The following is a 23002-nucleotide window of genomic DNA, read 5'->3' on the forward strand; positions in this document are numbered from 1 at the left end:
TCAGTGTGTTAAAGGGGAGGACAGCTGCAAATATATTAAAGGCAAGGAGAAAAATACATATATGACTGAAAGAAATGTCCCAAAAAATGCCGTACATTATACCGGACGTATAAACAATCACATAATGCATGTAAACGTAATGACAACAGATATGTTAACATAACACAGCTGGCACAAACATGATTACACTTGACACGTAAACATAATCACACCTGACCTGAACACGATAAATGACGGGTAAACACAAGCACACCTGAAATATACTGCAAACCAAATCAGCCACATGAATGTAATCATAATCACATCTGACACGTCAACACACCTGTTGTGGATATAGCGTATGGCGGAATGAAAGATTTTCGACACCCCTGATGACACTAAAGATTATTCATTATATACCATTGGCTTTTTTTCCTCAGCAATTTAGATGAGAGACACCAAGTGAATAAATTCAATGATATTTAGGTCGGTGGCTTAGATTGCCATTGTAGAACATTGCACTTTTTTCCAATGGATGAATGTCTTTATGGATTTTGAGCAGTAATTAGGGCCGTTGTTTTGTTGAAGACATTGTCAGCGATTGTTTGCAAGATTCTGCTAAGACTCAATGGAATTGATGCAAGGTTCAAATTTACAACGATTCTAAGTATCTGCGAGTTGAGTTTGATTCTTCTTAACATCCATTGCTTTGGGCTATCTATGATTTCTTTAAGTAGAACTGGGCTGATAGTCTTCTATTTCCCGACTGTGTTCTCCACAGTGCAAATCGACAGCTAAAATCTCTAGGTTAGCTTCCCTTAAACCGCAATTTTAAACAATCTTGGGTTTTACGTCACATCAAAGTTGTTTTGACGGTCCCGTAATGCCACTTTTCAGAGACGGTACAAAGAGAAACATTCGTCCTGAAACTCTTGTGAACTTTATTTCAATTCTCAAATATTACTGTGTCTGTCTGCTTTCTGATATATTTCAGTGAAATTGCTGATTCAAAAAGCCATGGATTTATAGAGCAAAATCTAGGAAGTGATCAGGGGTGGCCAAGATTTTTCATACTGCTAGAAATGTGACCGTGTCAGATGTGATTGTTGAGCAAGGATAAAAGGCCTGTAGCTTTATTGCTCATAGCCTGACAACGTCCCAGCAGAGCCGAGAGGATTTAACGACACTTGATGTGAAATTGAGGATGAACCCACATTCACCTTCGCAAGTCCCCTCATTACCCGAGTCCTCTACCCCACATATCTTTGTGTGCATTTGTATGATAGTGTTTATGTGCTTCGTGCAATCAGATAATCCCAGATTTACCTCTTTTCCTGCCTGTCGAGCAACTTCATTTTAAAGTTCGCAGTGATGCTACACTAAAATAGCGCGTATACCTTTTCGGTTTCAGTGTTTGATCTGTTTATAATGTATCTAAGCAAAACAGCTTACATATTAGATATGCAATATGACAGAATGCATGAGTTCCAAGACATACTACAAAGAATAGAAAGAAACCAATGAAAAATAATTGGTTGAATAAGAAATGTAAAATGGTTGCTACATCTGTCATGCTAGATTTTTTTTCTTTTTCCAGGTAACCTTGGAAATCCTGGAAAATTTTCCAGGATTCTCCAGTTTAACACTATGAAAATACAACAACTTTGGAGTGTTACTTGGGGCTGTAATCAGTGTGTGTTTCTGTTTTTATTCATGTTAATTTCATTAGTGTTGTTAATGTGTTTTTGTAACATTGTAGTATTTTAGGAATATATTTCTACTTATACAAATATTTTTACATACATAACAAGGAATAACGAATAAAATGTGTATTTAGTTGCAATTATTATTGTTTTAATGATCAAAAAGTCACTTGCTCTATAAACAATTGAAGGTTTTATTGTCAACTTTTGAATAGTTAGCTCTCCACTGGAGACAACTGTTCCCGAAAAGGTTAACAAAATTATTCAAATGTTATTTTCTTTCTATTTCCCAGGCAGGGGTGGCTTTCTACAAAGGAAAAACATGCTAGAAACTGAAAACCGTTGGTCTTTTTATTTTCCTAATTTCATACGCATTAATTTGGTGCATGGATTGGTTTGACACAATCAAAAGTGCTCTGCTGCCCCTTACAGGATAAAAGAGCAACAGTATCCTGCTTGTGCGTGAGTGCGCGTAAGGTGACAAAGATGCTGAATAGCAAAGATTCAAACCAGAACATTGATCTTGATATAATGTATGGCTTTTTTCAAAAGTCAACCATAGAGTGCCCTATCAAATGACTCCTGTCCAGTCAATGCAAGGAGTAAACAAAGGCCCACATAAATAAAATATCCTTCATACTGTCCAAACGAGGACTTCAGTCGTGAATTTTACCGTGCCAAACATTGCATTTCATGAATAAAGATATGAATAATTTGTGTGAGCCAACCTGAATAATTTCCCACTTACACTTTTCCATAAATCCAGCATACCAGTATATACCTACGTATTATGAGCCTACTTTTACTTCCGCTTTCTCCCCTGCTGCCACGCCCCCTCTCAACCCAGCAGTTACGCTTGCTGTATTCGCGCACGCGCTTGCGAGAGAGAGGAGGGGGGAGGAGGGTGAGAGAGGGGGGCGGAGAGAGAGAGAGGGACAGGGAACCCTTACGTACACGCGAGTGCGTTTCCCCGTCTCGCAGCATTGCATACTTTGCATCCATCCATCCTTCCATCTTCCCTCACCTGCAGTGACTTCCGGCCACGCGCCTCACCAACAAACTCCCCCATCCCATCCCCTTCACACGCTCGCACGCACGCACGCGCGCATGCACCTTGCAGCAGCCTTCAGCGACGCGTCGAGCGACCCCAAACCGGGGTAGGAACACGGCGACGCGGCCACACGGTGGACGAGCATGACGGTAAAACGCTTCACCGCGTGAGCGTGTGTGTGCGTGCCTGCTTGCCCGCGTCCGCGTGTGCGTGTGTGTGTTTGTGAGCGCACGAGAACGTTTTGACCCGAAAAAAAGACGATACGTAGTGCGGTTGTGGGGGTCGGTCGTGCTCGTGAGCGTGCGCGTGCGCGGGTTGCGGGTCAAAATGACGCTGTCAGCACATTGTCAGGCTGCCACGCGCAAAAGGGGCGGTCTTACAATTGCAGATTGGATCCGTGCGCGTTGGTCTTCGGCAGAACCCCCAAAATACTCAACACACACATATGTTGTGCACTTCTGTTGATTTGTGACGCAACGTGATGATTTTCCATTGTTGCCATTGTTGTGGTTGTTGCTATAGACGATGATGGGAATGCTCTTTTAAAAGCTGACTTGACCCTATCGGCATCCTCTTATGATTCAGGCGCTAAGGTGACGTCATTGTGTGTGGATGACGTCATATAATTCATGAGTCGATAACTAACTCACCTGGCAATTGTCTTGTGGGAAAAGCTCTAACCCAGGGATGACCAAGTCCGGTCCTCGAGAGCACACATCCAGTCTGTTTTCTATAACTCCCTCCACCAACACACCTGAATCAAATAATCAGGATCAGTATCAGGCTTCTGGACAGCTTTCTGATCAGTATATCATTTGATTCAGGTTTGGAAGAGGAGTGAGATATAGAAAACATACTAGATAGGGGCTCTCAAGGACTGGACTTGGCCACCCTTGCTGCAACCAGTGTTGGTGAACTGACTAGTTGGGTGATAGAAATTACTCAAATTTAAGGACATTTGCACGGCACAGTCCCCGGAGACTAGACTTAACTTAATTAGGATAGATATTTAGGTATAAAGGATATAAGATGTGAGTTTTCTTTGGGTTCTCCAGTTTCCTCCCACATTCCAAAGACATGCGTGGTAGGCAAATTGGACACTTTAAATTGCCACTAGGTGCAGGAGAGTGAATGGTTATTTGTCTCCTTGTGCCCTGCGATTGGCTGGCCACCAATTCAGGGTGTCCCCCACTTCTGGCCCAAAGTCAGCTGGGATGGGCTCCAGCCAAGCAAAGCAGTTTAGAAAATGAGATGAGATGAGAAGTCAGCTTCTTAGATCTCAGGCCATTGTTGAAAGCAAAAGAAATGAAAGTAATGGCTGGAGTGAATATACAGCACGTGTTTTGTGTATTGAGACATTCCTTTCATCACACCTTAAACACACTGACGTGCGACCTTTGAGCGGCCCTATCAAAGTGCAACCACAGGTGGAGAGAAACGCACACGTGCACACCCCAACACACGCATAAGCAAACAAAGTTTTCAAAGAACAGGTAACACAAATCGGGAAGTGACGCTTCATCTGCTAGCCTTGTGTTTGTTTCAGTTGGATGTGTGGATTGGAGTGCTTAGAATGTTAATAGGTCCATTAAGCCGAGAGTCCAACGTGTGTGTGTGTGTGGATGTGCGTGTATGTAATATTTACCATGTATGAAATCCGAGTATGAGTGTCTATGCTTTTACTCACTGTTGGTTTAGGTTATCTAATAAGTAAAGACCAAAACAATGTTTCAGAGTTCTAGTCAAAGTAGAAAGGAGAGGTTCTAGTCTTGAGAGGAGGCATACATTGAGAAGATGTTGTTCCAGAATAAAGGTTCTAATCTAATATTAAGGTAAGGTTTGTAATAGTGAGGGAGTGTTGGTAATGCTTACGGAAGAAAAGGTGCTTTTCCTATGAGAAGGTTTTAGACACGAGGTGAAACCCCCAATCATTGGGTGAAATTTAAGTTTCAGAAGAAAGTTAAACTCACAAGAGGTTCTAATCCACAGAGAAAAGTCTACTTTCAAAAGAAGATTTTACTCCCATGTGAGAAAATAAAAATGGAGTACATTTGCAGAAAAGTAACTGTTTATGAAAGAAGAGTTTAGTCCTGTGAGAAAGAACTAGCAGACTGAGAATATTTAAACTCCAGAGAATGTTCCTTTCCTGAGGTTTTGCTCTAGAGAAAACGTGCACGACTTAAGAGAAGTACTGATTCCCAGATGTTCAAGATGAAGAGATATAGACTTTAATCAGATCATTTCACTATCAAGACGTTTTAGTCCCAATAGAAGTGTGTATTTACCACAAAAATGTTCTTCCGTTGGCATAATGATTTACAACCCCAATTCCAATTAAACATGAATAATCACAGAATATAAGAATTTCTTTCATTTTTTCCAACCTTTTTGGAATTTCTAGACAGAATTCCAGTCAAGAAGGTACTTATTTTGATAGAAGATTCAATTCCCCAACATGGCACTTGTCTTCTGAGAAGAGTTTTTTGCCCAGAGAGAAGGTATCAGTCTTACAGTAGAACACCTTCGACCTTCAAGAGAGGGCTGTTATTTTAAAAGGTGTTAATCAAAAGAGAAGGTAGCTCCCGAGAGAAGTTCCCAGTTGTCACACAAGGTTCTAATTTTGAGCAAAGATTCCCTTCAGGAGAATGTTCTATTTCTCAGAGAAGGTTCCCAGGGTTAAGTGAAGATAGGTTTCTCCTGAGAATGTACTAGTCTGAAGACAAATTTGCCTCTCAAAAAATGTTTGTCCTTAGAAAATCAAATGACTGTCACTCAAAAAAATTGACATTTATATAATATTTACTAACCTGTTTTCAGCTCGGCCGCAATGTCTAAAAACACGGTGAAGAAGCTGCACTGGCGCTCAAAGGTAGGCATCACAATAAGCTAGCAGCCATTTTTACTATGGCTAACCCACAGGTAATGGCCGCCCGTCCTCCACACAGGTGCAGGAGGGCTTCGTGCCGTTAGGTGGAAGCTCCGGGGAGCTGGGGCTGGCCATCGGGGGCGGCGCCGACTATGGAGAATTCCCCTTTGTGACAGTGGCCCCCGGGGGCGGGGCCACCGTGGGGGACATCATCTTGGAGATAGGCGGCACACCCGTGCTGGGAATGACGCTGGGAGATGTCCGAGGCGTCCTCAACTCCTGTCCTCACCCGATTAGGATCAAGACCGTCTCACCAGGTGATCCATTCAAATGACTTTTCATTTTGCTGCAGCTAACTCAAAGTGCTTGCATCTACCATTATATATTTCAATTGAAAAGAAAGAAAATACTGTAGCACTCAACAATATTATACAGTGGTACTTTTGAGATAGAAGTTTGATGTACTGCGTTCGTATGTCGATTTACTCGTATCTCAAATCCACGTTTCCCATACAAATGAACTAAATACAAATTAGTTTGTTCCCACCCTCTGAAAAAAACACCAAAAACAGGATACTATCTACTAACAGTAACAAATAACTATAATAATATAATAATTATGGTGTTTAATATGCTTCTCCAAACGCACGTATTAGCGAGCCAGCTCAGTTACGCATACACTACTCATGTTTTTCGATTATTTCATGCTTAATATCAATTGTCATCATACACCTTTTCTTCGGACTACCCTTCATTGTACTGGCTTGCTTTGGATCCGTTGTGTTTCCCTTTATTTCTGCACTGACTAATGCAAAAAAAATAAAAAACGGAAAAAAATTAAACCCTCCGCCCAGTGCTCGTGCAGATGTTTGCATCAAATGCTCGTATCTAAAGAAAATGGTCTCGTATCTCAAGGTAAACATTTGCTCGGAATTTTACTCGTAACTCAAATTCCTCGTATCTCGAAATATTACTGTACTTCATAAAACCACGCTGTAATCATATCATGAAGCCAATGTAAAGAATGATGTAGTTTTTGCCAGATTTTTGCGACTGTTTGGTGTCTATCTAGCTAATTATTGTGGCTATTGACTATGACATGGCTGCGTTTGTGTGAGTCACAGGTGCATCTCTGTGTAAAGATCTCCGCTTATACCTCAGTAAGTGTTTCACACCAACTTCCATGGACAGCCAGCTGCAGCAGCTCATCCGAGAGAACCTTTATCTGCGTGCCGTACCCTGTGAGCGCACACACATGCAAATTACAGGATGGCCGCCTTGCTTTGTGGTGGTGACATCACATTTCCACTCGGCAGGTACAACCCGGCAGCCTCGCGATGGGGAAATCAGCGGTGTCGACTACAACTTCGTGTCCATCGAGGAGTTCTTCTCCTTGGAGGAGTCGGGGGCGCTATTGGAAAGCGGAAAGTTCAAAGGTAAAATACTCAATCTTTGGTGACCTTCATAAGATCCAACTCTGAATTTTTAAACTGAATCACAAAGGTTTCGAGAGGGTCACTATATAGTACTTTTGTTTTTGTGCTCAAATAAGCTATGTTTGTTTTTTGATAGTTCTTTCACGTGCCCATCTTTTGCATTCATCTTTTTAGGTTAGAATGAAGCTGACAGAGATTTAGCCTAATGATCATAGCTGTGTTCTTTTTGCAAGAGTTTTATTCATAGATTAACAATACCCATTCCTGAAAAATTACCATGACAACCAAACTTAGCCAAGAATAAACCAACCATAAGTATATTCAGATGATAACCCAACATATTTATGTTATATTTATTTATAGTATTTATGTCGACACAAAACTCTACTGCTAGCAATTCTATTAAATAATGAAGCCAGACGGAACGCCATTGAAAACATGTATGAGAAAAATTCTAAAGACTTGAAATTCACTGACTTAATGGCTGACTCTTTCATAGGCAACTATTATGGGACACCCCGCCCAGTTCACATAGGCCCAGACAGTCCACCAATAACATACCAGGAGCATCGTAACCTACTCCGGAACTTCAGGACCAGAAGCAAATCACTCAGCAACCTGGAAAAAACTGTAGAAGAAGACAACAGCGAAGAGGACAGTGGCCTGTCTGGTATGTATAGTCTACATGAGTCGCGATAACATAATTCCTTTTTGCGACTTTCAGAGTTGCGCTTGAAAAAAGAGACACGAAATCCATCACCTGTCTTCCAGCAGGGTCAGCCGGAGCCCCACCCACCATGCTTCCCTTGAGCCATACCTGGGGAGAATCTTTGGCGGGGACCGGCGGCGGCGAAGCAATGGAAAACGGAGGAAGGGGAGCGGGACGAGGACGAGCTCCCACGGCGGACGCGTGGGAGATGGCCTTCGGGAACGGCGACCACAACTTTTACGTTGAGTGAGTCATATCGCCATCGCAGCATGCATGCATGCACTGAGAAGATGGAAATATTCACCAGGACCATGTCTGCCAGTCACGTGTCAAAGGCCAGACAGGATCTTCGTACTCACAACAAAGAGGCCATTTCCAGCCCAGGAGAACGTGAGTCTCTGACATAATGCATTTCAGATTTTATGGGAATTGTTCCACCTGTTATGTTGCCACTTTGCATTTGATGCACCCATGAGAAGAACACAAATGGCCATCTTCAAAATAAAATGATGCTCTCAGTTCCAGAGTTCACAGATCAGCCAAATCAGCTGGAAGGCTTTTCCGTACACACTCGTCTCTCCAAAGGGCCGCGAGGCTTCGGCTTCAACATCGTGGGAGGAAGTCGAGCTCGGGAGTTCCTGCAAGTGTACAGTGTCACGCCCGGAGGACCGCCCGCCCTCCACCAAGGTATGTCCATCCATCGCTCAGAGCACAGCGCCTAATACAGGGGTAGGGAACCTATGGCTCGGGAGCCATATGTGGCTCTTTTGATGGGTGTATATGGCTCTCCGCGAACCTGTGTGGTAAAATATGGGAACCGCTGGTGAGAGTCCTCTCTGGTACTGTGGGACCAAAACTATCTCTAGCGCCTTTTTAAATCATATTTTTTCTTCTTTAGACTCTTCTGCATGCATCTTCTCATTGATACTCATTGATTAGCAACAGTGAAATAATCCTCTCAAAAGAATTCAGACTTTTTTTACTTTCAAAGTGTTGAATTGAATAATAAATGCTCACATTTTCATGTATTTTGACTTTTAAATTCTGAGTATGGCTCTCAAGGAATAATGTTTGAAAATATGAATTGTTTTTGGCTCTCTTTGTCAAAAAGGTTCCCGACCCCTGGAATACGTAGGCGCTGTCAATCATGCTCATGTGACTGAGAGCTTTTACTTGTTCTAAAGACAGAGATTTAAATAGAGAGGATTATGTTTAATTCTCATGACCCTCTAATCCATACACACATAGACACCCACACAAAATACACACTGATACACATTTACCTACACTTTGCACTAGATATTTTTCTCTTTGGGACTAGCATCATACGTTTAACAAGATTCCGAATTAAACCTCTTTTGACCCATCCACATTCCATAGCCGACATCCTGGTGTACATCAATGACCTGTGCGTGCTGGGTCGCTCGCACAAAGAAGTGGTGGAGATGCTCAAAACAGTTCCCATGGGTCAGAGCGTGGATGTGGTTCTGAGGCGAGGCTATCCCATGCTGTACAACCCGGACGGATGTCCCAAACACACATTAGACACGGTATCTTTTTTTTTTTGTCCTTTATCTTTACTTTCTCCCTAATTATATCACACTTCCCCTTATTAACACTTAAAAAAGTACGAGTTCAATGTTGCCACAATAACACTATTTGTTACATTCTATCAAGCCATGTTTATCATTTGTTACAATGTTAACATGTAAATCTGAGTATAGCAAAACTCCCACCCATCAGCCACAGACTCCTCCAGCTAACCACCAGCGTGGACCACTAACCTACAGCCATGTGCAGGATGCCACCAGCGGCGGGTCAGGTCAGCAGACACTAGACACTTTTGTCATCCATCATTTTCAACTCAAATTTTTGGGGCGTTTGGGGAACAGATGGTGTTTTTTTTTTTTTGCACAATGTCCTCACAAAAAGAACTGTAATTCAAGTTCAGTTGTATCCCATACTGAATTTGGGGCTCCTATTGATGATGTAGCCATCTTTTTTTGTTCCTTTTCTTTTTCGTGAAAAGCCGGAAAGACATGAAAAGCTTTTTTCGACCTGTTTTTCATCCTCTGTTTATTGTCATTACAGGGCCGTCCTATTCAGAGCCATTAACCAATGGCGTAGTAGGCCCGCCAACTCCCACTTCCTCTGAAATCCCCATGGGCCTCCCCGCACCTTCTTCCGAGAGGATGTCATCCAATCATAGCAACTCTGACGGGAGCACTCGGAGGTGAGCTAATGTCTTCGCATCGTCACCTCAAGTCACCTTTCCCAAGGCATTCAGGAAAAATTCTTACATCTCCAATCCAAACAAAAATACGTAACCACAAACCTTAAAAGCTCAATTCCTGATGCCATTGTCCTGTAAGGACATACAAATAGCCCCCAACTCTGATTCAAGGGTACAAATCGCATTCTGAAAAGCACTGTCAACCTTCTCCTTCTCACAGGTCCTCTGTGATTGGATACAATAGTAGCACCCTCCCCACCCGCTCCTCGTGCTCCTCCCTCCTCCACCATCAGAGCTCCAAGTCCTCAGAGAGTGACCTGTCCACATCCACCTACCCCGTTGCGTCCTCATCCAAAGTGCACGAGTCCTCGCCACCCGGCGTCCCGGCGCAGCGTCCCCCGATGCCGCAGACCTGCCTGCCACCCACGCCGCCCCGGGAGATGGCGCCCTGCGGCTTCAACGGATGCCCAGCCAATCACCAAGTGCCCTCTCAAACCACCCTAGGAAACGCGGGCTTGGCACTCCCTTTGGGTACAACAGGGTCCTTTCCCCCCGGCGAGCTGGTACCGGTAGCCCTGGAGCGCTGCGAGGGCGGCGGTCTGGGTTTCAGCATAACAGCGGGAGGACCGGGGGGTCAGCTGGCTGTAGTTAGGCGGGTCTGGGACCGCAGGCAATGCCCCTCCCTACAGCCGGGGGACGCTGTGGTCAAGATCAACGGTGCTGATGTGCAGAATTTCAAATTCTCTCAGGTCAGAACACTTTAATGGGAAAATAATATTCGGGGTTGTAACTTTGCCATTAATGGTGGCTATGTTCCGAACCTTAGGTCCAGAAGATTTTGCAGGATCACTCAAAACAGGGGAATGTGGTTCTGCTTGTGCACAGGCGAGGTACGTCGTTCATCACGCTTGGCGATAATTGGCACACTATTGAACTTTTTTGTCTTCGCCCTCAGCTGCCGCCCCCGCACCTTTGGTCACGCCTAATTTATACAAGCCCCTCCCCTCTCCTCATGGTCTCACAAGTGGGGCGTCCCACCCTTCGGCTTCTACCGATTTGCCTTCCCCGTCCTCGCGTGCCTTGGTGGGAGGCGTTCCCCCACTTTGCCAGGCTGGTTTGGCCATGGAGGCCCCAGCGGGGGGGCATCGCCCAGTAGCAGGTGATAGACTCTGTGACTTTGGACTCTCTGGCCAATTAATTCAAGTTTATTTATAGAGTGTTTTGGATTTTTTTTTGATTTTGTGTTTGTTTGTTTAGCAGGGACCCCTCAAAGCCAAACTCCCAATGGGCCCCCCACCACGGGCCTCATCCAAAGCACCAGCTTCCTGGATTCGGTTCCTGTCACCTTGACCTTGGAGCCTCGTGACCTACAGGGTGTGGAGGAGAGCGCTGGGGGGCTAGTCAGGGGGGCAGTCGCCAAGGAAACCAGGGAGGGGAAGAAGGTAGAGGTGGAGCTGTCCAGGCGGCCCGGCGAAGGCTTCGGATTTGTCATCGCATCCCAAGAAATCAACCGTGGAGGTGGGTTGCTTTCAATGTTTTTTTTCATCTAGAAAAGAAATACTAAACAATCTGTTAAACGATGGAAAACACAAGGGATGATAAATGACAGAGGTGTCGTTATCAAGCTTGTTTTCATGATCATATTTTGTTACCTCACAAATAAATGTACCACTGGGAGATTGCACTCATCGCATCATTATTGCTAATTGCCCCCTCATCACATTCGTAATGTTGTAACATTGTGCTGAATGTTGTTTTTGCCATGTTAGGTCACCTTTTTATTGCCATTTGATAGCTTTCCTTTTTGCTTGTACACAACTTATGACCTCTATGTTATTATTGCGACTTGTGCTTTACGGTTGAAGTTTGATGTCGCTATCCCACTTCTTGTTACATTGTTTCTCCCCAAGTAACAGAAACAATGACCTTTTGTTCTATGAGTTGTTTTTTGGGACTCAAAGAGTGAGTGTGTGAGAGTCAGGTGCTTGGCACTGAGGTTGGCCTTAGTTTCGGGGGGCGTGTACTCACTGCTTCATGCACACACACACACACGGACACTGACAATCTGTGTGTGAGTCCCACCCACCAGTGCAAGCACAGCCCCCACGGGCGAGTGGTTTCCCCTCATCTGAAATACTTGGCTGCTGTCTGGCACTCGACACGCATGCACACACACCTAAAAAGGTTCTTGTTGAAGATGTTGGAGCGACTGCAATCTGTTCTCAAGAGGGTCAAGGACTCTAAATGTAAGTGATTTTGTGTTGGTGTGCATGTGTAATTTTCTATGTGCTGCTGGCGAGGCTTGAAACTGACTAGAGATCATCGGATAGTATCAAAGTGGTCTCATTTCTGAGGTTAGGTGTTTGAATTTGAGCTTTGGTCTTTGCGTGTGTGTGTGTGTGGCATCTGCATGCTCTCCTTGGATTGAAACTAACCTGATTGTGAACGACACATCCCTGGCTGAGGAGGACTTCTAAATTATGTGATGAAGAACATTGGCGAGTGATGTCTTACTTTGCAATTATTGGCTGACCTTGATTGATGGGAATATACCTTTTACTTGGAGGAAGGAAAAGTATCACCCATAGGCTGCAGAGTGCAGAATTCCTTTCACTCTAATGTTTACCCATTGTACAAATATGTAAATACTACTACTATTATAGCCAAAGGCTAATTTCCATGTTTAGTCCTTTGTCTGCTTGTTATAGCAAATACTTTTTTAATGCTCACAGTAATAACCTAGCACATGAACAATTTCTGGTCACTTAGTATGATATATATCGGCCGGTGGAGCGAGTGGTTAGCATGTCCGCCTCACAGCTCTGGGGTCATGGGTTTAAATCCATGCCATGTCCACCTGTGTGGAGTTTGCATGTTCTCCACGGGCCTGCGTGGGTTTCCTCCGGGTACTCCGGTACTTCCCACATACCAAAAACATGCACGGTAGGCTGATTGGACACTAAATTGTTTTACATCCATTTGATGTATTATTAAAAAAACAACTGCATCACTACAATGCGATTGGTTGTAAATAATACATCACAAATGTGATTATTTCACTATTAACTACACTAATGACAGTAGTTTTTGAACTGGGCAGAGTTGCATTGAATGTTCTGATTGGACGTAAACTTTTCTCCGCATCAGTACAGAATATCCTTTTTTTTAACCCCACCCCTTTTGACTTTGACATTGTTTTTTTTTTACTCTTGACCTGGCACATGTGTCTGTTTTGAAAGTCAAATGTGGCCCTTGAGCTGAAATGTTTGCCCAGCCCTGCTTTAACAGTCGGTGAGTCATCCACAAACACACACACACGAAAGTGAAATCATCCTAACATGAGTTACTTTTTAATGACCTTGCTCCATTTTCTTACTTTGTTTGCGCTCGAAATCATCAAATTGTAGAATTGCGCCACGTATCATCGTGTCAGCGTACTTTTGGGCAGCTGCGTGCCAACTACGCAAGTGGGTCACAAGTACCGAGAGGTTCAAACATTCCAGAGTGCTGATAAGATGATGAAGAATTCATCTTTTATTTACTGACTTTCTGCATTTTTTATCAGGAGCAAACATCCTCAGATGAACCCCGCTGACAGCCGCTAGCTAGGGTAACCAGAGAAACTGCTTTGTCCTAATTTTTGCAAAAATGCACTTGCTGTCTCAGCTCTGGACAATTGGTGCAGGATTTTCAGTCATGTTTTTTGCCCTATTTTTAGATTTAGTGAGTTGTTCTATGCAGAGTGGTGCTGTCAGTCCAGATCGAGTCAGCTCTCCAGCTTTCGTGTTGCTCAACGGCGCGACGGCAACACTTTGCTTTTTTTTTTTTTACTTTGCTCCCTTGGTGTCGGAGATAGCGATATAGGGCGCTCAGTTTATTTTAATTTTTTGGTGTTCGCTCAACGTTTGAAGCTTGTGTGAATAATTCAGTTTTCTTAATTGCTGCTTTGTCAAAAATACATTAGCATTAAAGATAGGCGGCTAAGAGCTCAACACTGTTGAGCTCTTAGCCGCCTATCTTTAATGCTAAAATAATAATAATTTAAAAAAAAATGTTATAATAGTAAATTCCCCTGACATTGTTTTGGACCAATTTATACCAAAATGTGTTGACTCGACACATTTTGGTATACATTTTGTCCAGAACAATGTAAGGGGAATTTACTATTATAACATTTAATTGTTTTTGTTTTATTTATTTTTTTAGAATCTCACATAAGCCTCCTTGGTCAGGATTTCACTATATATTACATTAATGGACATTTTGAGGCTTTAGAAATTTACATTTAACTCCTAGGCTGCTAGTGACCGGCGACCAAACATTCGGCGACCAAACGTCCGAGCACCCTAGTGACCATAAGGCTTTTTATTAAAAAAAGAAATAGACCATACATAGTAAGGCTATTATTTTCAAAGATTGGACCTCTGGACAAATTGACGGCATTCAGATCCTGTCTGTCCACGCATCACCATTAACTCCTCCCACTATCCCCAGCTCCGTCCCAATCCACCATGTCCCATCGCTTTGTGACGGTGCGGCGTGGCAGCCCGGCGGCCCGTAGCGGCCTCATCCAGCCCGGAGACCAGCTGGACGCCGTGGAGGGACGGCGGGTGGCGTCCCTGCACCACCGAGACCTGGCCCAGATCCTGAGAAGGGCGGGCAACACACTTAAGCTGAGCGTGACACCGCGAGCGCGTGAGTCGCACGCCAACATTTTTCACAAGTCACAATTCCACCTTTGGATGTCAATGGCCAATGCAGACTTTTTGTTGTCCAACACAGCGTCAGAAGGAGCTGAGGTGGAAATCGACAAGCACTTCACCAAGGGATGCAGAGGGAGAGCTAAGGTATCACGTCCTTTCATCATAGAAAGAAATGGATGTATGGGAATGGCACTTTCGGAGAGACTGAACTTTTGTATCAGAATTTTTGGGGTGAAATTTGACCTTCAGATTACACACAAATGGACTTAATTGCCCCACAATGCTTCCAGGGGAGGCAAATTCCATTGAAAATCCAAAGTCCTTTTGTTGACCAAAAGCTGCTTCTGGGATTAAACAAAACAAGCTATTGTAGCAGTCAACCCATTCATTCACTGAGCGATAGTCTCAGTGTCAGTCACGTTGATTGCACTGTTGTTTGTGCGCATCAGAATGAGTCCAGGTTCTACAGAGTGGATCTGGAGCGAGGCCCAACAGGTTTCGGTTTCTCCCTGAGAGGGGGTAGCGAGTACAATATGGGACTCTATGTGCTAGGACTGATGGATGGCGGACCAGCGCAATGCAGCAACAAAATGCAGGTACAATCACAAACACTCCCAATTGATCATTATCATGCAAACGTGTAAGCCCGATGTTCTTTCACCAATTGGCTGCCATTCCTCACAGTCAAGTCTATCGCGGTCGATCGATACCAACACCGCAGCGTCTCTCTCCTTGCTCTCTCGTAGGTTTCGGACCAGCTGGTGGAGATAAACGGGGACAGCACATCGGGGATGACGCACAGTCAGGCCGTGGAGCAGATTCGAAGAGGTGGCCATCGGATCCACCTGGTCCTGAAGAAAGGAAACGGCTACGTCCCCGATTACGGTGACCATGACCACTCCACCGCTCACTTACACTCTTGCTTCTTTCTTTCTTTTCCACTTTGTACTTTTCATTCTCAAACTTAACTTCTAACCCTTTTTAAGCCATCGTTTCCACTCCTTTTTTAAAGAAAAAAATGTCGAATCCATTTTTTTTTATTTCACCTATCCGATTTTAGTGTGCATACACAGTTCTCAACCAATCAGAAGGCTTCTTCTACTTATACTACCTTCTCCTTCCTGCTCTTGTTCTCTTCTTCTTCTTCTTCTTCTTCTTCTTCTTCTTCCTTCTTTTCCTCAGTGGAGCTGTCCAGCCTGTCTCTGTGCATGACAAACTCCAAGCAGGGCGAGCCGTGCTTCTACGTCATCGGACGCACGGAAAACTTGCGGTCGGTAACCTTCAGGGTCTTTTCTTCCTCCTCCATCTGACTCATTCTTAGTCATTTAAGGCTCATTACATCAATATGTGGTTGTGGAGTCCAAACCACATTCCTGTCAAAGTAGATATTTGAATGAATAATGTTTTACTTTCTAGTAACAGCAAATGGAAATGACGTTGTAAAAATGTTTATCTATTTGTCCTTTTAGGATTTTTGCATTTTAAAATGTTAAAGCCAGTTTAGTCAACAGCAACATTCATTCACTAAGCCACGAACCACCTTTCAAGCCTTTATAGAAGAACTAACCAATTCTTTGATTCTATGATTTTGTCATTTCTCTAATTTGCCATGACAAAAAAACATTCATAAAATCTCTATGAGAACAAAGATTCATCAAAATCATTATTCAAATTGTTATTTTACGAAAAGTTGGGACACTACCAAATCCGTTTTTTTTTTTAATTGTATTCAGGCTATTCAGTCCAATTAATTTGAACTGGCTGGACTGGCTGTGAATGTTCATCTGCCGTTGTCCATGTCACGCCCATTTTGCCTCTCCCAGTTAAAATGGATTACAGTTCAAATGGATTACACGTGTTGTGCTCCCCTATCAAGCATTAAAGTCGTACTAGCTCCCTCCCGTAGAAGGATGGCAAAAGAACAAAGAATACATTTGCTTATTTCGATTTTTTTGATGACATCAAATTATTGGATTGATCTTTGAATTTTTTTCCCCAGGCCCTGAGGTAGAATCCTCCTCATCCTCCTCACTTACGGAGGAGCAGGAGGTGCCCGCGGTCATGGTGATGGCCGGCTCCCGCAGCCCCCAAAGGAGAAAAGGAGCAGAGGGAGCCAAACCGAAACCGAGACAAGGAAGACGAGGACCAGTCGGGCCTCCTGGTTTGGACCTGGACCTCGTGGAGGAGGAAGCGAGGAGACGAAGGAAAGAGCGAGGAGAGGAGAAAGGAAAAAGGAGGAGGGAGCAAGAGAGCAAGATGAGAGAGGAGAAAACGGAGCGGGTGGAGGAGGAAGAGGAGGAGGATTCCCAACAAGCGGCGTTCTCTTTCCTGATGCCGCGTGACGAGCGGCAGTCCGACAGCCAATCTGAAAACAGCCAGTCGGGCGCCAGCGTGGCTTCCGATTGGAGGAAACCCGGCGTGAGGCATGAAGTGGTTCGGGGCCTGCCCTGGCTAGAACCCAGCCCGCAGAGACTGACGCAAGTTCTGATTGGCAGTCGCCTTAGTGAGCGAGGCGGCCTATTAGGTGGCCTCGCACTCTGACTGGACATTGGTTGGCAGGTTACATTTATTTTGGTTCTTTTAAGGGCTCTAATGTTTGTTTTTTTTTTAAAAAAAGACCGGCCTTTCCTGCATGTGATCAGGCAACGCTTGCGGTCGAAGGGCCAGGCGCAAAAGAGGCGTGGCCGAACAAAACAAGTATGCAAATGACAGAACATCCTGATATTAAAAGCATGTCAATCATTTTTATTTTTTTAACCTGAAAGGACCTTAGTGAATTATTCAAATAAGGATTATAGGGTATTAGCGATGAATTGCTTGCTTGTAATGAAAAAAAAAACCTTTAGAATTTATAATGAGCCATATCAACTCACACAGCAGTGTGTGCGTGTGTGTAGATTTGAATGCTTTTTTGCGGGTCTGCGTGGACTTTGTGTGGGTGGATTATGTGTGCATTTTTATATGAGTGTTTAATTGTCATGATGCAAATGTTATGTGATTGCGTATTGTGGAATTTGCTCACTTGTGTGTGAATTGCACACATGTGAGTATCTTTGTGGATTTGGAGGAGAAATATGGAGTGTGTGTTATGCTTTTTTTGTGAGCGTGTAAGGTCTTTGGGTAAATGATGAGATATGGTTATAGAATAATAGAGTCTGATTGCTTGCTAATAATGAAAACCTGCTTGTGATAAGCCATACACACACGCACACACAGAGTCCTCTTGGCTGTCAATCTTATCCTCGCTATGGCAACACACAGCCTAATGAGCAAAATTGTTACTATAGCAGTGTTTCCCAACCTTTATTGCGCCAAAGTAGATAGTTTACGCCAGAGTAATCTCACGGCACCCCACTCAAAGAACTGGTGGCAAAAAGTACACATTGTGAATGATGTTTTCATTCCAATTCTTCCAGAAATGGATTTTCTGAGGGTTTGGGTGCCGTGACTTATTTTGTTGCATGAATTAAAAATGCATACACTAAGAGCTTCTGGCATCCATTGAAAAAGAACTTAATTGCATTTACTATGTAATGGACATAGATACTATAGGTTTCTCCACCATTTTGCATTGAGTATTTCTCACTCTTTACAGGCCATTATGGAATTAAGTAAAAATTCTTACTTGTATTTTTCAATCAAATTCATAAAGTACATCAAAATACAGAGCAATATAACAAAAGGTAAATAATAAATACAACAAAATAGAAATCAGAAAATACATAACATTTTATTCATGAATGCAAATTTTCGATAACGGGTAGTATTTATGATTTAAAAAAATATTGAGGCTGCTTTGATCTGGAATGTCACTCATTTGCGGCAATTTAAATTACATTTTAAAGATGAGGTTATATATATATTGAAATATTTAGCTTGAGAGAAAAACTCATAGTGCTAAGTGTTTTGCCCCCTTTAACGTATTTATTTGTATTAGTGATGTTCATATTTCAGTTCAATAAATTATTTTTTTAATGAATGAAGAAAAAGTATAATTACAATATCTATATTTTATACAAACCTTTATATTTATAATATTTGCAAAGTTATTCATGAAATAAATACCTTTCAAGTACTTTGAAAGGTATTTATTTTATTTCTGCTACTGATGCTGGCAACAACAACAAAAAAAGTTGCGTGCGTAGATCAACAGAGAAGGATTAGTTGTAGCTTATGATATTAAATTTAGGGCAAATGTGTGAAATAAGGTAATTTTTCTGCAAGCGGTAGTTGAGAATCACTGTTCTATAGCAACAAACAAGCTCCGATCCGATGTCCCGCGGCTCTCCGTGCTAACTAAAAGTGCCTCATTTATGTCAGCTTTCACCCAGCAAGAGGGCATCGAGGCTGTTGGCAAACTACCTGTCAGAAACCCCCTCGTAACCGAGGGGTCGGTTGTCCACTTCCTGTGTCTCTCTTTTATGCCAATTTATGGACTGTTTCAATAAATATTCAACATTAATATTTAACTATTTGGCTGGTTTTGGTTTGTCCTAAAGAGAAAAGTTCACATTTTTGTCTATGATACTAAAACTAAAAGCAAGGTGATGTTGGCATTTGAAACTCAAGACTAAGCGCTCATAGAGATCTTATTGGACTTTTTGTCAAAATGTCACCAGGACATTCCAAGAAATGCCATTTTTCCAAATACAGTGTTTCCTCGCTACTCCGCAGTTCAGCTATCGCGGACTCAGAGCTTCGCAGATTTTTTTGGGAAAAAAAGAAATACAAATATTACATTGAAACAACATATTTTACATTTTTTTTGTTATAACATGAATTTCACTCTCTACCCGTATTCTATATGGTGTACTGTATACAGGGGGTAAATTTATTATTATTTTTTTAAAATTAAAGAAAAAAAAATGTTGGAATTAAATTCAAATTAAGCATTTTTGAAGGGGAATCCCTACTTCGCGAAAATTCACTTATCGCGGGTGGTCTCGGTCCCCATTAACCGTGATAAGCGAGGGAACACTGTGTATCCCATTTAAGATTTTGAGTATGCCTAACTCATCTGATCAGGTTGACATTGAAAACATCAAAAATTTGGGTTTTAAAAACTGAACAAAAATTCTGATTATTTTGAATATTAAGTTCCATTTACTTAGTTAAACTCCTGTTTATTAAAAGCAATAGACACCAAGAATAGATGACATTCATGTGAAATATGGTTGCACAGTTGGGTGGTGAAGTCTGATCCAACTGTTGTAGAACAACATTCGAATAAAATTGTACACCTCAAATTTATTTTCAAAACACTTCATTGAAGTCCAGTTTAACAAAAATGTTTGAGTTTTAGCCCATAACTTGATTTTTTTTTTCATTTTCCTAATTAAAAGTTGAAAATTGAAATGACTATATTTTGCCCACTTACCCCCTTGGCCAAAGTCACATCATCCACTAATCACAGGCAGTGTTGCCGCAGCAGCGAAGGCTGGACCACGCTGTTCTTCAGTGGGAGGTCCACCGAAATGTCGGAGGGTGCCGCCTGCAGTCGTGGGTGGAGCTGGTGCCCGGCCCCCCTCTGAGGGATGGGCAGTTCCGAGTGGTGGGCGGGTAGCGGCGAGTGGAAGAAGTACGGATGAAGCAGCGCCTGAGGCGACCCATCGTTTCCAAAGTTAATTTAAGAAAGTCACTTGCTCCTCCTTCCTTACCTTCTGGGCGGGGCATCTTCCCTTGGACGGGTAAACCAGGAAGTTGTAGAGTAGGCTGATGGCGTGCGGGGAAGCGTCTGGGACAACCTCCTCCAATGGAACAGCGGGATTCTCCTTGAAGGTAATCTTATTGTAATCCGGCAACTCTGCCATTTCCTGCCATTAAAGCATGAAATACTAAGGATGCTACTTGCTAAAGTGTTGGATATATTTCCAATCGGTGCAAAAGTGTGCCTTTGTTTTAATAGTGTTTTTTTTTCTGTGTTTTAAGAGCACGGGGGTGATTGAGTAATGTCCCTGTCGGCATTGTACGTGTGTGTTTGCTTAAACTGTGTTTTATTCTTTGTTTTTGTGCAACAGTTGTATGTGTCTCCGGAAATGTTGTGTCTATTTTGCGTTTGTTTATGTAAGTGTTCTGCAGTTTTAAGTGTTTTTGCATCAATGCTCACAGGCCAGGTGTCATGCGTGGGCGTGCCAAGCACCCGGAGGACACAGCACAGCTGTTCGATGTCGTTCTCGCCCGGAAACAGAGGAGACGAATTCAGTAGCTCTCCAAAAATACAACCAACTGCCCTGCAAAGCACAGAAAAGTCTGAAAATTCACTCATTGCTCAATGTGGGGGGACAATCAAACGTGAATTGAATTAATGCAGCTACTCATCTTGAGAGTAAACCAATTGAACAGCATCTTTTTGTTTTGACATTTGCAAGAGATCTCATCAAGTTCTACCAAATCACATATCCCAGTTGTGAATAAAACGTAAAAAAATCTAATCCGAAATTCTTACCAGAGGTCGACCCCCTCGTCATATTTTCTGGCTCCATACAGCAATTCTGGAGCACGATACCACCTGGTACATACACACAAAATGATACAATTGGGTATAGGTTAAAAAAAGAGAAGAAAACATGGCAACTGAAAGCGCCAGAGCAGAGAGGCTCACCTAGTGGCCACCTGGTGGCTATAGAGGCGCTCTTCCCGCTGACTGAGCAGGCGAGCCAGACCAAAATCAGCGATTTTAAGGTGCCCTGATGAGCTGATGAGAAGGTTGGCCGGTTTCAGGTCCTACAGGCAGACATGGAATGCTTTCTTGTGGGTGACGGATAGGACAACGAACCATGGAGTGACACTAGGACAAGTTTATTTGAATGTTTCAAATCACTCGGTCAAAGCTAAATCCTGTTCATTTTTAAGACAAACTCAGACAGTGCTCACCCTGTGCATAATGTTGTTGTGATGCAAGAAGGCTACGCCCTTCAGCAACATCAGCATGTAGCCTTTGACCTGTGCTGGGGTCAGAGGTCGCCAAGTGTTGCGGATGACCTCCGACAGATCAGACAGCATGAAGTCAAATACTAGGACAAATCCGGTACCGTGCGGGAAGACATCCTTCAGCCTCACCACCTGAAGAATTGAAATTAAACATGTCTTTTTTTAGTGTTGTTATTGTCATTGCTTTGTATTTAAAGCACACAATTAACCGTGGCAGCCATGGATGGCGTTATATTGAACGTGGGAGGATTTGGCCATTTGAAATTTGACAGTAACTCACATGCTGATTGTCCTCAATTTCCTGGAGGGCCTTGATCTCCCGCAGGGCTTGATTGGGAATGGAGTCCTCCAGACGCCTGAGAGCTACTTTCTTCAGTGCTACTGTCTCACCCGTCTGGTTGACAGTAGTTTGTTATTTTAGCCCACAAAGTGATGGAAAGTGTTGATGTCACCTCCACGTGTTTGGCCTTGAACACGATTCCGTGAGCTCCTTCTCCGATGCGACCCAGAATGCTGTATTGCTCCATGTTGCGATTTGGTCGTTATTTTGTGGAGCAACTTTATCAGGATACAGGAGGATGATGCCTATGAATTAAACAATGAATTGCAATTCAAAAGCAAATTAAACCCGTGCCTGCTTGCTCTAAAAATGCATATTTTTTTTCTGTATAATACAAATCTACAGCTGTAATATTGTTTAATAAAACAATGAGTTGTAATGTTGTGACCGCATCTATGACGTTTTAAAACAGCGTCCCAGAGTAACATCCCAAAACCTCTTCATTCAACAGATGACATTTATAAAGTGCCATATAGAAATTGTTCTACAACATCGTGGTTAAGAAGTAGAGAATTGCTCAACTAGTTCTAACAGGGCTTGATAAAATACCTTTTGAGGACCAAAAAGAACTCCAGAGATGGCGTCTTGATGGAGTGTCATCGCCTCGGTGACCAGTTGGCTCCCGAAACTCGCTCTTTTAACACAACATGGTCGCTTCTAACATATAGCCAAGACATTACTTTCGTCAAAGAATTTCATCTTATAACCAGTCGGAACAGATCGAAATATATGTAATTATGGTCTCAAACAGACTGATTTGGCGACATATTTATGTTCCAGATTAAATTTTGTCTTCCTTGTTTTCATATCCACAATGGGAATCCTGTTATGTCGCCATCTCCTGGGCGGGAGAATGTTTCAATAAATTCCAAAGCCCAATATCCCTTATTTCGAGTTAGGAATTGTAATTTACAGCTCAGAGAAACTAACGCCAAAATTAAGTATATTTTCCCCTTTTTATTATCAATCCACCACTATTCGACTTTCATTGAGACATAGTTGTGTACATTTCGTTGTTTTGTTCATCTGCTGAAAAACAGGTATGTCATACT

General features: G+C 42.9%; 2 protein-coding genes and 1 long non-coding RNA gene across 7 annotated transcripts; 2 read left to right on the forward strand and 1 right to left on the reverse strand.

The window, feature by feature from the left end:
• Positions 1–2608: 2608 nt before the first annotated feature.
• LOC144194209 (membrane-associated guanylate kinase, WW and PDZ domain-containing protein 3-like) lies at positions 2609–19149 on the forward strand. Of its 5 annotated transcripts, XM_077713146.1 has the most exons (22): positions 2609–2882; positions 5551–5602; positions 5679–5916; positions 6724–6840; positions 6916–7035; positions 7535–7705; positions 7807–7990; positions 8067–8134; positions 8264–8431; positions 9125–9294; positions 9488–9566; positions 9836–9977; positions 10198–10726; positions 10804–10867; positions 10933–11136; positions 11235–11495; positions 14472–14672; positions 14760–14824; positions 15130–15276; positions 15427–15565; positions 15863–15950; positions 16680–16826. In XM_077713146.1, the coding sequence occupies exons 2-22, from the start codon at positions 5561–5563 to the stop codon at positions 16684–16686; spliced, it is 3204 nt and encodes a 1067-aa protein (XP_077569272.1). In that variant the 5' UTR covers positions 2609–2882; positions 5551–5560; the 3' UTR covers positions 16687–16826. The 5 variants fall into 5 exon arrangements, with proteins under 5 accessions (XP_077569272.1, XP_077569240.1, XP_077569265.1 ...); XM_077713114.1 differs by lacking the exon at positions 15863–15950 and having other exon boundaries at positions 16680–19149; XM_077713139.1 differs by lacking the exon at positions 15863–15950 and having other exon boundaries at positions 11238–11495; positions 16680–19149.
• On the reverse strand, positions 17404–22772 carry cdk20 (cyclin dependent kinase 20). The gene is made up of 9 exons (XM_077713189.1): positions 22500–22772; positions 22063–22195; positions 21891–22004; positions 21554–21742; positions 21282–21403; positions 21126–21188; positions 20787–20910; positions 20338–20493; positions 17404–20276 (listed from the first exon to the last, which is right to left on the reverse strand). The coding sequence occupies exons 2-9, from the start codon at positions 22135–22137 to the stop codon at positions 20088–20090; spliced, it is 1032 nt and encodes a 343-aa protein (XP_077569315.1). The 5' UTR covers positions 22138–22195; positions 22500–22772; the 3' UTR covers positions 17404–20087.
• On the forward strand, positions 20248–22329 carry LOC144194274 (uncharacterized). The gene is made up of 2 exons (XR_013325858.1): positions 20248–20458; positions 20789–22329. It is a non-coding gene; the product is annotated as an uncharacterized LOC144194274 (long non-coding RNA).
• Positions 22773–23002: the final 230 nt, after the last annotated feature.

Source organism: Stigmatopora nigra, chromosome 1 (genome assembly GCF_051989575.1).
Source record: "Stigmatopora nigra isolate UIUO_SnigA chromosome 1, RoL_Snig_1.1, whole genome shotgun sequence".
Taxonomy (NCBI): domain Eukaryota; kingdom Metazoa; phylum Chordata; class Actinopteri; order Syngnathiformes; family Syngnathidae; genus Stigmatopora; species Stigmatopora nigra.